This window comes from Pipra filicauda, unplaced genomic scaffold (genome assembly GCF_003945595.2).
Source record: "Pipra filicauda isolate LSUMZ 115617 unplaced genomic scaffold, ASM394559v2 scaffold484_size733096_pilon, whole genome shotgun sequence".
Taxonomy (NCBI): Eukaryota; Metazoa; Chordata; class Aves; order Passeriformes; family Pipridae; genus Pipra; species Pipra filicauda.
Window position 1 is genome coordinate 132,541 of NW_024104625.1, and position 14,798 is coordinate 147,338.

At 56.7% G+C, this 14,798-nt stretch overlaps 1 protein-coding gene across 1 annotated transcript in view; it reads left to right on the forward strand.

The window, feature by feature from the left end:
- The first annotated feature begins 1,914 nt into the window (after positions 1-1,914).
- SLC16A2 (solute carrier family 16 member 2) overlaps positions 1,915-14,798 on the forward strand; it is a 35,327-nt gene continuing 22,443 nt past the window's right edge. Inside the window, exon 1 of the mRNA XM_027738805.2 lies at positions 1,915-2,425. Coding sequence (XP_027594606.2) covers positions 1,915-2,425 — 511 coding nt within the window. The remainder of the gene's footprint in view (positions 2,426-14,798) is intronic.

Consider the following 14,798-nt stretch of genomic DNA (forward strand, 5'->3'; position numbering starts at 1 on the left):
CCCATTCTCTGTTTTTACCCTCCAGTCCCACTGGTATTGTCCAGTCCAGCCCAGTTATGCCTGGGCCAGAAAATGCTCTGTCCAGTCACTGTGCAGCCAACATCCCGGAGAGAGGCTGTTCCCTGGGTTTTGTGTCTGGCTCAAGGCCCACAGGAATATCTTCCTGCTTCCCACTCTGTGAGAGCCCTCTGCTCTCTGGAGGGGAGAGGTCTCCACGACACAGTGTGTGCTATGGCAAAGGGCTCTCCCATTTCTCTCGCTGCTGTTTTTAATCCAGCCCCATCTCTGCTGCTCTGGGGAATTAGCATTTTGGGGAGCAGCTTCCCTGCACACTGCCTCGGGTACCCCAACCCCCTTCCCTCTCAGCTTTGCTGGGTCTTACCAAAATAAAACCAACAGGCCAGCAACCTCAGCTGGCTTTATGGTTGATATGGATATTAAAATTTAGCTGCTTGTTGTGTCGGCAGAGGGCAGTGGAAGATGCTTCCAAACCTCCCAAGCCTCCCCCGGCCGCGCTGTGGAGATGGGGATCCGGGGAGGAGACTCCACCAGAGAGGAAGGGAAATAAAAATGCAGTTCCTCCAGCAGCGAGGCTGGAGCTGACCTGAGCGAGGCGTTCCCACCGGGCACGCCGCCGGGGACGGCGATTCGGGCTCATCCATCGGCGCGGCGGCGAAGCGGGAAGGCGAGAGGAGGAAGCCGCATTTCCCATCGGTGCATCCCTCTGGCTCGGGTCTTGCCAGCGCTCACACAGAGCCAGGCAGAACCACCGCTCCTCATCCTCTGGGTGGGAGGAAGCGGATGGCGATGGAGCTGGCAGTGATTTACGGTCGGGAGCAGGCGGGCAGGCCGGAGAGGTTTTCCGGCCGTAGCCACGTCTCAGAGGGGCTTCACCAAGCCCGGCGAGCCGCTGCACGTAAACAAACCCTTCCCAGCCCGCAGCCCGTGGCCGGGCGCTGCTCTGCGGTGGGGGGAGAGGAGGGGGACGATGCGGCCCTGCTGCCGCCTCCCTGCAGGCTCCGCACCCTGCACTGTAATTAATATCCCTGGAGGTAAAGAGAGAGCAGCGGGAGGTTGGGATGTATTATTTTACTCTGATAGGAATCTGACACTGACACAGCCATTAGGGGAAAGAAAGAATAATAACTCAGACTTGGCATATACCAAAGTCTCAATACCTCCAGCATGTGAAAAGACAGCCTTTAATATGTTGGTGGGTTTGTAATTATTTATTGAAAGACAAAAGGCAGAGCTTGCTGCAGAACAAGGCAGAGGCGAGAGAACAGCTCCCAAAAGCACCGGGTTTGGGTGTCCGCTGCTGTCCCGCCTGGGGAAGACAGCGTGGGGTGACCCGCGGCCCTGAGAACATCCCGCTGCCGGAGTGCAGTTGGCGGCTCCCCGCAGCAAGAAGCTGGGTTGGTGTTACGAAAACGCTCTCCAAACTTGGCAGGGGATGCCAAAAATCCCACCGGGAAACCCGGCACGGAAGGAAACACATCCCCTCGCCGGGTGTTTTGCCACCTGCTCGGGCGGCTCCCGGGGCTTCGTTGCGGGGCGGGGGGAGCTGCAGCATCACCCGCCTCGGCCATCGAGAGCCCCCCTTACGCGCCCGCGGGATGCTCCCGCAGCCCGGGGAGGGGGCTCCGCGGGGCCAGGGGGCAGCGGCGGCTCCCCCCATCCCTCCTGCCACCCCCGCGCCCGCCGGGCCCCGCGGGGGCGGCGCTGGCGGGGGCCCGCCCCGGGCCGGGCCCGCCGCAGGATGCGGCGGCGGGGGCGGTGCGGCGGCTCGGCGGGCGATGCGGGGCCGCGGCCGGGCCCGGGGCCGCCTGTGAACCCCGCGGGGGGGGTGGGAGGGGAGCGCAGGGAGGCGGGCGGCCCCCGCCGCAGGTAGGGACGCGGGGGCCGAGAGACGCGATGGAGGAGGAGGAGGAGGATGGAGGCGGCGGAGGGGAGGCGGGGAGTGAGGCTGCAGCAGGAGGGGGCGGGCGGGGGGGCCGGCCGGGGGGGGCGGCGGGCATGTGGGACCGGCTGCGGGGCAGTCGGGCGGCGGGCGGTGGCCGGAACGGGGCCGCGATGGCGCAACGCGACGAGAAGGTGCCGGCGGCGGCGGGAGAGAGCGAGCCCGGGGCCGGGGCCGGCACTGAGACTGAGACTGAGACTGAGGCTGAGACTGGGACTGGAACTGGGACTGGGACTGGGACTGGGACTGGGACTGGGACTGGGACTGGGACTGAGCGGGGGCCGAGCGGGGCCGCCGCGCCCTTCCAGCCCCGCGAAGGCGGCTTCGGCTGGGTGGTGGTCTTCGCCGCCGCCTGGTGCAATGGCTCCATCTTCGGCATCAACAACTCCTTCGGGATCCTCTACATGATGCTGCAGAGCGACCTGGGCGAGGGGGAGAAGGATCCGGCGCTGGAGTTTAAAACAGGTATGGCTCCATGGCCCCTTCCCTGGGCCGGGCAGGGCGGGCCGGGGGTGCCCGAGCGGGGCGGGGAAGGTGCGGGGAAGGTGCGGCGGCGCGGCCGGCGCTGCCTCCCAGAGCTGGAAGCTCCTTCTCGGCTATGTTGAACCGCGATTACTCCCTGCCCCCTCTATCCTCGTAGCCGTGGCTATATTTATCTCCGGCAGCATCATGTGTTTCTAAGCTCCGATGTACTCAATTAAAAGTAATTCAGTGAAAAGCACGCCCTTAGCCTGTCCTGCCGGTGTGTCTTGGGGTAAGGACAGCAGAGCTGGTGAATCAGCTGCTGGGTGTGAGCCACCCCCTCTAGTTTTCATTATTATTGCTATATTTTATGGATTTTCAAGCTTTATGTCTGTCTGCCTTATTGGCCGTGGGTGGCTGCAGAAGAGCATCTGCCTCGCCGACACGCTTCCTCCGAGCGAATCCATTCAGTGGGAAAGCCGGCGGAGGGCAGGGCTGGCAGCACTGCCTGCGTGGTCACACCGAGGGCGGCGCAGGGTCTCCAGCACTTAATATCCCTTAAAAGCAAGATCCACCGACGGCATCCAATTGTGTGTTTTGGTAGGACCTTCAAGCTTGGCCAGGATGCTGACTGGGTAGTGTTAACATGGAGAAGAGGAACGTTTCTTGCTGCCAAGACCCCACTGTTGAAGCAGACTTGGCAGAGGGACACCAGCCCACTGGGGTGCTGGTCCCAGCCAGACACCAGTGTCGGGAGGCCCAGCCTTGTCCTAGGTCCTTCTGTCCTCCCCAAAAGATCACATCCACCCCTGCCATGGACACCCATGGCCCACCTTGCTTTTATCTGCCGGGTGGAGACAAGCACTTGACGTTGAGGGAGCCTGCTTGTGGTACTGTCCTGACTCCGGATGGGACGTGGGCAGCAGCCAGAAACCAAACCAGGCGTGTATCGCAGAGAGAGGAGGGTCAGGGGTGTGTGAGAACCTTAAAGCCTTATTTTGGGGACCAGTGTCGCCTGCGCTCCCTCCCTTGTCTGACACATGACTGGTGAGCGCACGGTGAGCGCTCAGGGATGAAATTCATTACAAGATACACCACATTTACAGATCACAAATTAACTCTGTGATACTGTTACCAGAGAAAAGCTGTGACCGTGTAATAATGGGCAGTAACAGGGTGCGCTGAGAGCTGTGGCCATGTGGCCGGTTATAATTAGGGTGATTGATGGGCTGTGAGTGTGTGTGTGCACGCGTGTGATGCCCAGGAAGCTCATCGTGTAGCTGGCTGTTTCCTCCTCCCTGTGATCGTATCTAGAAAGCCTAAGGCAGAGCTCTAAAGGTACAAGCAGTAACAAAAGAAATTAAATACTGTGAGTTCTGGTGGTTCAAAGGCTCTGTGCCCAAGACAGAGGCTGTAAGAGTCAGCATCTGCCTCTTGCTCCTGCCACCTATTTATTTAAGGCTATGACCGCACAGAGGCCTCGAAAAAGAAAGGCATGTGGGTGTGCAAGGTGAGCCTGGACTCGGTAATTAAATTGCTTGGGTGATGAATATATGCATTTTGGTCTGGGTGTTTAATGAAGAGGCCGTTAATAACCCCTGCCCGTTCTGCCTCCGTGCGGGGGGGTGGTGCGGGGGGTGGTGGTGCGGGGGCTCTGGCGGTGATGGAGCCCATCTGCGGCACCTCCGGGGCTGCAGCTGCACGGGCTGGGGCCGAGGGCAGCGGGGTGCAGCACGGGGTCCCCCTCCAGCCCTTCCTCCCTCACTCCCACCCCTCCCCGCTCAGCATTGCATAATTTCCCCGCGGCGCTCGTTTGCGTGCAAACATAATCAGGAAAATATTGTAGCTCCTTTCCAAGCGCTAAGTGATATGGCCTTCCTGAAAAGACCGGTGCTGTCTGTTTGTCCTCCGTCAGTCTGATCCTGCCAGCTGCAGGCAACAGCCGGACCCCAGGGTGCCCCTCATCCTCTGCCAGCTGGGAGCAGGTTGTAGGGATGAGGATCAACTCCCTGCTCCCACACAGGCATCCATTATGGCCGTGGGCATGGCTTACCCTTTTGTGTCTGTTCTTAACTCTCCTCTCTGGTCTCAGGGAGGTGGGTTTGTATCAAAGAGGGGATTTGGAGGCAAAATGGGGAGTAATGCTGTCAGCTGTTCAGGCATCCCTTTAAAAATAGGGTTATGTTTATGCTAAAGCGGGTGCTAGTCTGCACTAAACAATAGCCGCCCCGGCTATAATTATCAAGGTTTATTTCTTGTTTGCATTGGTCACGTTTTCTCGCGTTTGATCTTGAGAAACGCAGGATCCGTGGAGTTCAGGTCTGGGGTCAGGCTTTGAAAACAAACCCTCTCGCAGCAATGCATCGAATGCATAGACTGGGTTCTTTAAAGAAATATACTGTGCTGCCTATATCAACAAGCAGTGGCGGGCTGGGGCGGGCGGGCTGCTGCGACCACCGCGTGCCCCTTCCCCGTGGGACGCCAGAGCAGGACCTTTGCAAGGCACACTGTGCTTTTGGGTTTGTTTTCTTTCGGGGGAGCGGAGGAATGCTGAGACTAGAATAAAAAAAATAATGTACATGTGAGCACTCAGGCAGGAAAAAAAAAATCTTGTTCTGCTTTGCTGGAGAGGTGTCGAGTGATGCTGGAGAGTGTTCGCTGGGAGATGAATGGCGGCGTTTCCCTCCGGTTGTACGAGGCTCATTCTGGTGCTGAGGGATCCACGGGGCAAAGCCATCCCGGTGCTGGTCCCACGAGGTGCAGGCTGACAAGGAGCCAAGGCACAGATAAGCCATCCCAGCACACTCATCTTTCCCAGCCCCAAAAGCCCATCTGAGTGGCAGAACAGTCCTGGTAAGCATTAACTGGGCATTGACCTTCTTAAATCAATGTCTGCTCTGCCGCTGCTTTGATGCTCTCCCAGCCTTGGGAGAGGTGAGCACAGGGTGACCTTGTCTCTGGCCAGGGCTTTGCCTTCAGCCAGGGAGGTGCTGCTTGCACCTGAGCCACCTGAAGGTCCCAACAGATCTCTGGCTTCCTGGGGAGAGCTGAGAGGGTGACACTTCTTGGTACATGTTATTCCCCCAAAAGCATCCTTGGAGCCATGCTCGAGGTCTGGCAGGCCCCAGCGGGACAACCTGCAGGGGCACACAGATTATTTTTTTTAAAAAAGTCTGTTTATCTTTTTCTTCTCCCCTCCTCCGCTTTGTGTCAATACCCCAGGTATAGATTAACTGTCTTTGCTTAATATTTAATGTTTTGATTCCTGGAAATGGAGCTGCAAGCACTTGGAGAGGTGGCCTGAGGAGCTGGTCTGGTTTGGCTGCAGCTTCTCTGAGTGTATCCATGTGTTCCCTGCAGGAACTTGGGGAGCAGCTTCCCCCCTTTAGTCCAATTCCCGATATAAGGCTGCTGCATCTCCCTGTGCTAGGAAAACTGGACTGGTGCATGGACCATAGCCCTTGACTTATCATATCTTGAGGCCAAGGCATGGCTGATGTCACCTTTATTCCTGAATTCCCATCTGTTTTGGTGGGGAGTTTCTTTGTAAGCACTGATTTCACATCCTTAGGGCAGGTGAGCATAGCTGGAAAAGGCTATTTTTACTCCAGTGTTTGTAATGGAGGCTTGATAAGAACTGGTGAGTTTGTTTCTTGGAGAAAATAAAGCATTTCAGTGCTAACAGTCTTATGAAATATAGGAAGGAGAAGCCATGGGCTCCTCTCTGGGCTGAAGAAGAATCCCAGGGTGGATGTGCATGGCTGAAGCTCGAGGAGCTGAGAAGAGAAACCCCAAGATGAGGGTAAATCACAGAATGGTTTGGGTTTGAAGGGACCTTGAAGACCATCCAGTTCCAGTTTCACCCCCCCCCGCCATGGGCAGGGACACCTCCCACTACCCCAGATTGCTCCAAGCCCCTCCAACCTGGCCTTGGACACTTCCAGGGATGGGGCAGCCACAGCTTCTCTGGACAGCCTGTGCCAGGGCCTCCCCACCCTCACAGCCAAGAATTCCTTCACAATATCTCATCTAATCCTGCCCTCTAGCAGTCTGAATCCATTCCCCCCAGCCCTGTCACTCCAGGCCCTTGTCCAAAGTCCTTCTCCAGTGGGCTCTAAGGTCTCCCTGCTCCAGGTGAACACCCCCAGCTCTCCCAGCCTGTCTTCAGAGCAAGAGGTGCTCCAGCCCCTGAGAATCTTTGTGGCCTGCTCTGGACTCACTCCAGCAGCTCCATGTCCTTCTTACGTTGGTGGTCCCAGAGCTGGATGCAGCACTCAGCAGGGAAGGGGGTCTCACCAGAGCAGAGGGGGAGAATCCCTTCCCTCAACACGCTGGTCATGATGAATTTGATTGCAAGAGCTAATTCTTGGAAATGATCCCAACGAAGTTGTCATGGGGGTCATTGCCCCAGTGCTGGTGCTTGGGAGGCTCCCATCTCCTGAAGGTCACACTGTAGTTGTCACCTTCTTACCCAAATCTGCAGGATTTGGAGCTTTTATTAATTGCAAGGGAGCTGTGCTGGCCCCGTTTCACAGATGCATTGGCTGAGGGTGCTGTGGACCTCAGCATTCCTGGAGGCTCTCCCGTGTCCATCCGGGTTTCCAACTCTTCTCCTAATCGCATGGAGGGATGCACTGACACGAACAATATTTACATAGCCCAGATGGGGATGTAAATCCAGAAAAAAGAGATAAAAATGATGTTTTTATTACCCAGCCCTGCTAGCTGGGGAGTACAAAGGGCACCATGGAGCTTTCACAGCTTTACTGGGAGTTTCCCATGGTGGGATGCCAGTGTGCCAGCATCAGGCTCTTCCTCAGCTCAGCTCCCTCTGTTTTGGGAACTGGAGCTTGTGATCACAGGGAAACAGGGGTGAATTTTAGAGGAACTGGGTTTTTGTTGCCTGAGCTGATTGCAAGGTGCCGTGTGAGATAAAGCAGCCCGAAAAGCAAACAAAGCCCAGTCATGTTGTTAAACCTGGTTCTTGGGGCTGTCGGGAGCGATTAAGGTTATTAGGAGGCTGGAGTGCTGTTTCTAAGGGAGGTTCTTGTTTTTCAAGACTGCAGGGGCCCTCTCAGCCAGCACACTTGCCATTTTAGTGGGGTTTAGTTTATTTTTAAGCATCCTCCACCAGCCAGCCAAGGAGATGCTCCAGTCTCAGTTGTATTTCCTGGTGGCTGTTGTCCTCAAGCGGTGGCAGCTCCCGGGACCTCGCTGTGGTATATGAAGAAGTGAAGTTTTGCAGTTGGTTTGGAGTTTTTGAGTTTTTGGTCCTTTTAGTTGCAACTAAACAAACAAAAGCACCTCCACCTTCAGGGGATTGGATCGTAGATTAAATTTTAAAGGCACCAGATTGCAGCTCCATCACTGAGACTAGGATGGGAGGAGGAGGAGGAGGAGGAGGGATTGGAGGGCAAAAGGGATGATGCTGCAGGGTGTGGGACTGGGATGGATGTGGAGGTGTGAGGTGAGATGGGATGTGATGTGATGCCATACCATGGGGCTGGAGGGGGGGTTGGCAGCAGCAAAGGAACACTTTGATCTGTTTTGTGGAAAAAGCCAGAAGTTTGACAAGTCACACTTTAATTTCCTTAAGAAGCCTTAGCAGCTGGAAGCCGACCATCAGCTGCGATAGTTCACATCCAACACCTTAAATCAGAGCTAATCCAGCAGGTTGGGTGAAACCCCGCAGCCAGAGGGCACCGCTGCCCTCGCTGGCAGTGCCTTTGGGCCGGCAGTGCATCGCTCATGTGGGTGTTGTCACCACCGTGTCCCCGGGACAGCTCCTCTCCCTCCCTCCCTCCCTGCTTATCCCACATGTGTCTGCTTACAGGGCTCATCCTGCTCGTGGGGCAGCACCATCCATCACCCAATCCTGCCATATACCAGCCTTCCAAAAAATCCCGTGGTGTGATGGGGACCATCAGGGTCGGTGGATGTGGAGCCAGGGCCGCTGAATTCCCTGCGGGGTTTCTAGGGCTGTTTGGGGAAGGAGGAATTACCCGGGTTTCCATCATCTCAAGGCTGATTTTGTATCCCATGGTGTGCAGGGGGAAATTCCCACTGGGGTCAGGGGTGGTAACCAACCAGCCCTGCTCCTGCTGTGCTAACAGGGAGCTAATCCCAGTGGGATGGTGGCCCTGGTCACCACTGCACCTGGTGGGATTTGGATCAGTTGGCACCATCTTGATACAAGGCCAGGGAAGCCTTTGGCTGTTTTATCCCAGTCACTCCTCAGGCCCTGGGCCAGGCCGTGTGGCAGTGCCAGCAGCGTGGGGACAGCACTGCTGTTGGGGACCTTGGCAGCACTGGGGCGGTGCCACGGGCGCTCCCTGTCACCCATCACCCCCAGTGTGGGATCCCAGGGCTGTGGCCCCATGCTGGAAAGAAATAAGTCTCCACTCTGCCTCAGTAATCGTGGAGTAGATTGGAAAAGACCTCTAAGATTGTCAAGTCCAACCACACTGGGATTTTGCCCACTTTTGGTTGGTGTCCGGGTGCCATATGGAATTTTCTGGCACATCACCAAATACCTCAGTCTGTCCCACTCACTTTTTTTTGGAATGATGACCCCTCAGGGGTTTCCTGCGAGCTGGTCAGAGCACGGCAGAGGATGCCAGCATTTCACAACTGGGGCAATGGCCAGGCACCCACATCTTGCAGCCAGCAATCCCTCATTCCCTTGAGGGATCACTTTTCCCCAGCTTTCCACAGCCATGAGCATGTGCATCCATGGCATCACCATGGCAATGGGCAGCAAGAGGACTGGGCACCTCCTGTACACCAATACAACACATGTACAAATGTGCTGCTGCACCCATTGCAGCAGGGATTTGTTGGGTTTTCCCTTCCTCGAAGGATTGATTATTCCCTCTTGCCAGGGAAGGAGATGCTGCCTTTTGGCATTTTCCCCTGAGGAAAAAGGCCTGGTGGAGTGGTGTGTGCCGGGCTGGGCACTGCCGGGACCCATACCCGGCTCTCACACCGGGCGATGCCCGTGTCCGCCGCGGGCACCGCGGAGCTCGGTGCTCTCCGGGCTCTTTCCGTGGATCCACAGACAGTTGGGGCGGTTGCAAAACCCACATGACGTGTGCTGGGAATTGCTGCAACACGCTCGCAGGCGCGAGCCATTCCAATCTCTCCCAGGCACCTCGTACAACAGGTCCTGCCAGTGCCGGGGCCGGCGGGGCCGCGGGGCTGCCGCAGTGCCCTGCCCGCAACTCTGCCCGCAGCTCTGCCCGCAGCTCTACCCACAGCGCTGCCTGCAGCTCTTCCTGCCCGCGGTGCCCTGCCCGCACCTCTGTCCGCAGCTCTGCCTGCCCGCTGTGCCCTGCCCGCTGTGCCCTGCCCACAGCTCTGCCCGCGGTGCCCTGCCCGCAGCTCTGCCCGCGGTGCCCTGCCCGCAGCTCTGCCCGCAGCTCTGCCCGCGGTGCCCTGCCCGCAGCTCTGCCTGCCCGCGGTGCCCTGCCCGCAGCTCTGCCTGCCCGCTGTGCCCTGCCCACAGCTCTGCCCGCGGTGCCCTGCCCGCAGCTCTGCCTGCCCGCTGTGCCCTGCCCGCAGCTCTGCCCGCGGTGCCCTGCCCGCAGCTCTGCCTGCCCGCGGTGCCCTGCCAGCAGCTCTGCCTGCCCGCTGTGCCCTGCCCGCAGCTCTGCCCGCAGCTCTGCCCGCGGTGCCCTGCCCGCAGCTCTGCCTGCCCGCGGTGCCCTGCCCGCAGCTCTGCCTGCCCGCTGTGCCCTGCCCGCAGCTCCGGCCGCTCCTGCCGCCGCTCCGGCGGATACACCCCGGGGGCAGGATTGCAGCCGGGGAGGGTGGCACAGCCCTGCATTCCATCAGCACGTTTTCAGGTTTTTTCCCCCCTTGCCCTTTTATTTGTGGATCCCTAAAACATTACCCGATGCAAGAGCTTCCCCTGCCCTCAGCACATCCCTGGAGAGCCAGAGCTGGGTGAAGCACAGGGAAAGCCCTCAGGAATGGCTGCCAGGTCACAACCCTGTGTCTCTGGTAAGTTGTTTTGCTAGAACTCATCTTGGGCATGCCTGGCAGCTGTGCCATGCCATGCCATGCCATACCACCCTCTGTGTGAGGAGCAACTCAAGGTGCTCTGAACAACCTCCTGGACTCATGTGGGATCATCAAGAGGGATCACCAAGAGGACATGATGGCATGATGGCAGCTGGGCCCTATCACAGGTTTGCACCTTTGCTTTGCACACCCGAGGGCAGCTCCTGCCTGGAGATATCCTGTACCTACGTCCCTGCATCCCACAGGGTGCAAAGAGGAGAGCATTGCACCACACTGCTGGAATGTGAGCTCCCAGCACTGTGTCCTGGTGTCCCAGTGCAGGCACCCCAGTGCCAGATGGAGAGGGTGCTTTGGGGTCAGTGCTGCCAGCAGTGTGGTTTTGGGAGAATCTGGCGTGCAAAACCTCACATTGCAGGAGGCGAGCTGGCTAGACCCTGCTACTCCCCATCTTTGGGGTTTTTTTAGCTTTGGGTTTGGGTTTAGCAGCTCAGTGACGGTTTTTGGCTTGCTTTTCCAAGGCCAGGTTGAACAGGGATTTGACCAACTGGTCTAGGGAAGATGTTCCTGCCCTTCCAAGCCAAACCATTCCATGACCCTGTGTAGAGCAGGGAGCGGGGCTGGCAGCTGCCTGTCCCGGAGTGGGGAAGCCCCGTGTGCTGCCCAGGCCTCACTGCATGGGCTGACTTGTTGGGGTTCGCCCCGAGCAAACATCGGGGCCCTTCTTGGGGAGGAGAAACAACCCTACCACAGTGCCTGCAGTGAAGGAACCTGCTCTGAGCACCCACCCATCACCCAGCCCAGGCACCAGCTGGGCCAAGGACCCCAAGGCACGTGGTCTCCCTGCCCAGTGGCATCCCCAAAAGCCCTTTTCTTGGCCATCTCATGTCAGGCACCAAAAGAAAGATTTTGTTTCAAGCTCTTGGCCTTAATCTGTCCACCCGCAGATCCTGTGTGTAAAAGGGAGACCAAATCCTTCCCTCTCGGGGGGATGGTGGAGCTTGCCAAGGAGCTGGGGGTTTTGGCTGGAGAGTTTGTACAAACCCCGAGCAAAGCAGTGGCAGCTCAGTTAACCAAGCCAGAGCCCACCGAGGTGGGAGTCAATTCTAATGGCAGCTCCTCAGGTGAGGGCTGTGCCTCCCGTGCTCTGTCTGAATTGGGTCCGATGGAAAAGAATCATCTGTGATTAAAAATCGACGGTAATTACATAATGGGTATGCACCAGATGATGCCCAGACAAGCTCCCTCCTGGGATTTCCCAACTTTTGGAGTGTTTAACTTTGCAATCATCCTAAAGAGCTTCCTTCTGCCATGGGGGGGGTAATTATTGGTGTTACGGCAGCAGCTGGCACGATTGCACAAGGCTCGGCAGTGGCACCGTGATCACCAGAGCCAGGTTGTGGCTGCTCTGCCTCCTCTGATAGCTCTGGGGCATCATCAGGCACGAGAGACGGACCTCCCCATTCCTTCCCCAGCATCACAAGGGCAATAAAAAAAATGATAAAATAGGAGCGAATTAAAAAATAAGAGGGAGAAGCTGCTTTTTAGGTCCTGCCAGCAAAGCGAACGGGGCAGTTGGGCCACGTGCTCACTCTGTGACCGGTGACGAAAAGGCAACGTCAGGATGTTCTTGGTGGTGGGCCAGCTGTTAATCCATGTATTTCAGCAAAACCCAATTTGTTCCTTAAGTTTTGTGGAAGTGGGGAGAACTGGGGGTGTGGAGAGCTTGCCTGGGATTAAACCTGCCTGAGAGCCAAGCACGCCAAGCTCGCGAGCCCAGGGAGAGCTTAATTAAAGTCAATGGAGAAGCATTTCCAAGAAAATAATACGGGGTATTTAAACGGGATATTTTTGTTCTGGGCCCAGAACGTCTCCTTTTCCCCTCTTCGGTGTCAGCTTTAATAAAACAAAATGAGACCTCCAAGAAAAACAAATTGGAGCTCTTAAAAGGCGCTGCGGAGATAAAAATCAGTAACAGTGTTGCTGGTAACACCTTGGGTTATTAAAACGGAAAGAATGCTAACGATGCGATTTGCATCGGCCTTTCTTGTGGCTGCTCCCGGCAGGAGCTGCTCGCCCTGGGAGAGGGGCACGGGCTGGCTGCCCCTCACCGTGGCCTCTGGGCTGCGGGTGCGGGGAATGGGCGGCTCCGCTCCTCCTGGCCGGGTGGATTGGGGCATATCTGGGAAACGGTCACGCGGGGAGGATTTTGGAGGGCTTTAGTTTCCTTCCCTAAGGCTTTGCCGACAGCTCGCGGGGTCGGGAGCGACGCTGAGGTCAAATACTAAAAGGTTTGGAAAAATAGCAAGAATCAGGATTTCAGGGACACTGAACTTAAAACCAGCTTAAACCAGGGCTGGTGGTGTTGGGGAGGATGCCATAGCCCACCAGAGCTCTTTTAGAGGTGATGAACGTGTGGATGGGAATACCACACTGGACTTCCTATGTGGCTTTGCTCAGCACAGCGAGGTGCCTGGCTGGGAAACTGGGGTCACCTCCTCTAAAAGCAGTGCCCCGACCCTGCTGGTGAGGCTGAGTGTGCCTAATCCGGTACTGCAGGGCTGCTCTCACAGTGCCCTGCCCACTGGCAGGTTCTGCCAGCAGCCTGGTCACATGTTGCTCCCCAGGATGCTGGAGCAGGGATTGTGGGAAGCACTGGGGATGCAGGAATGGCTGGGGAGCAGTTGGTGATGTGGGTTTGCACTTTGGTCCCTCCACCATCTGCTCCTACCTCTCCATAGTCAGAATGGATTCAAAACTGCCCCTTTTATTCCGTGTGCTCCCATCCTGGCCAGAGCTGACCATCTCCAGGTTGGAACCTTCCTGGATACCCAGCAGGGATGGGAGTAGGGCAGTGCACAGACACAGGGATGATGCTGATTCCCCAGCTTTGGGGTTAAGAAGCCCAGTGCTGCTGTGGGGTCCTGTCTGTCCATCTGTCTGCCAAGCAGGGGGATGCTTTTGACACAGAGTGGCTTTAAAATGCCCAGGGTGATGCCATCAGCCCCATAAACCCACCCAAGGGGGATGCAGAGGCCAGCTCCTGCCTCACTGTCGTGCCCAGCTCCATCAGATAAGGCAATTATAGCTTTATCACTTAATTGCAGAGGATAATAATAGCAGTGGTATTGAGATAGACCATTGCCAAGGAGGGAATATCAGCAGCATTGGGTTCTTATTTTTCCTTTTTTCAAAATAAACTCACTGGGGCCTCGGTGCTGCTGGAGGTTTGAGGTCTTTGTGGGGATCCTCCTGCCCTTACCCACCATGTCCCCTCCCCATGGGGAAATTCAGCATTAAACAAAAGCTGTGCCGACCACCCTGATGCCAGGGAAGCTGGTTCACAGCCTGTGAGAAACCACCCTGGGAGGGGAAAGGGCAGGGACCGACAGAGGTGTTGTCAGCCACTTTCTGGACAGCTTTTCCCTTTGCACCTCAGGAACGTGATTTCCATCCCTCACAGGTTTTTCCTGTCCCACTCTCTCTACTGCACGAGGGCACGGGGCTAATGCTGAGTGTCTGGATGCCCTTGGGAGGGACAGCCAGGGATGCACCCTAAAGCCCTTGCACCAGGCCCTTCTGCTCTGGGTGTTGAGTGTGAAACACTCACCCAATGCCCCGGGTTCGTATCCTGCAGCTTTCCCAACCTGCTGGAATGGTGTGGGAGAGTGAGCGAGGCATCAGCCCTCATATCCACAGTTTGCTTGTCTCTGACTCACGTGGCCCCAGTTTTCCACTGTCCTCGTGAAACCCTGGGGGAGTGCCATGAGGTGAGCGCTCCCAGCATCAGGATTTGGGGCATTTCCCTCCCAAACTGACCTGGCAGGGGCTTTTCTGCCTTGAAAATGGGGATTTTCAAGACCCAGGGTGGGTCTTGAAAAAATCTGAAGTTTTGCCATGCATTTCTGATGTCTGCAGGGCTGGGTGATAAAAACTCAGGTCATCTGGGGACAAGGGATGGCTTTTAACTGGGAGAACTAAAAGTCCCTTGGGATCTGCATTTTAGGAGAAGGCCTTTATTAAGGGAGCTTCATATAAAATCAGATGTGTTGCCCAAAGCTAAGAAATCATAGCAGATTTTTTTAAAGCTGTTAAACTCTACCCTGCTTCAGTGTCAACCAAAGCATGAACCAAAGAGCCTGGAGAGGAGGTGCTTCAGGACCTGGTTTGACTCCTGTGACTGGCTGTTAACTCCCGCTGACCCATCCTAATCTACATCCGGAGATAAGATTAGGCTCTGTCTGGTGTTCAGAGCTTGTCCCCTCCCTTGGGACAGCATCAGCCAGGCTTCCCAGCCCCACCATCTGCAGCCTCCCTCCTCCACGGTTTGTGTCCCACTGGCCTCATAAACAAAAAT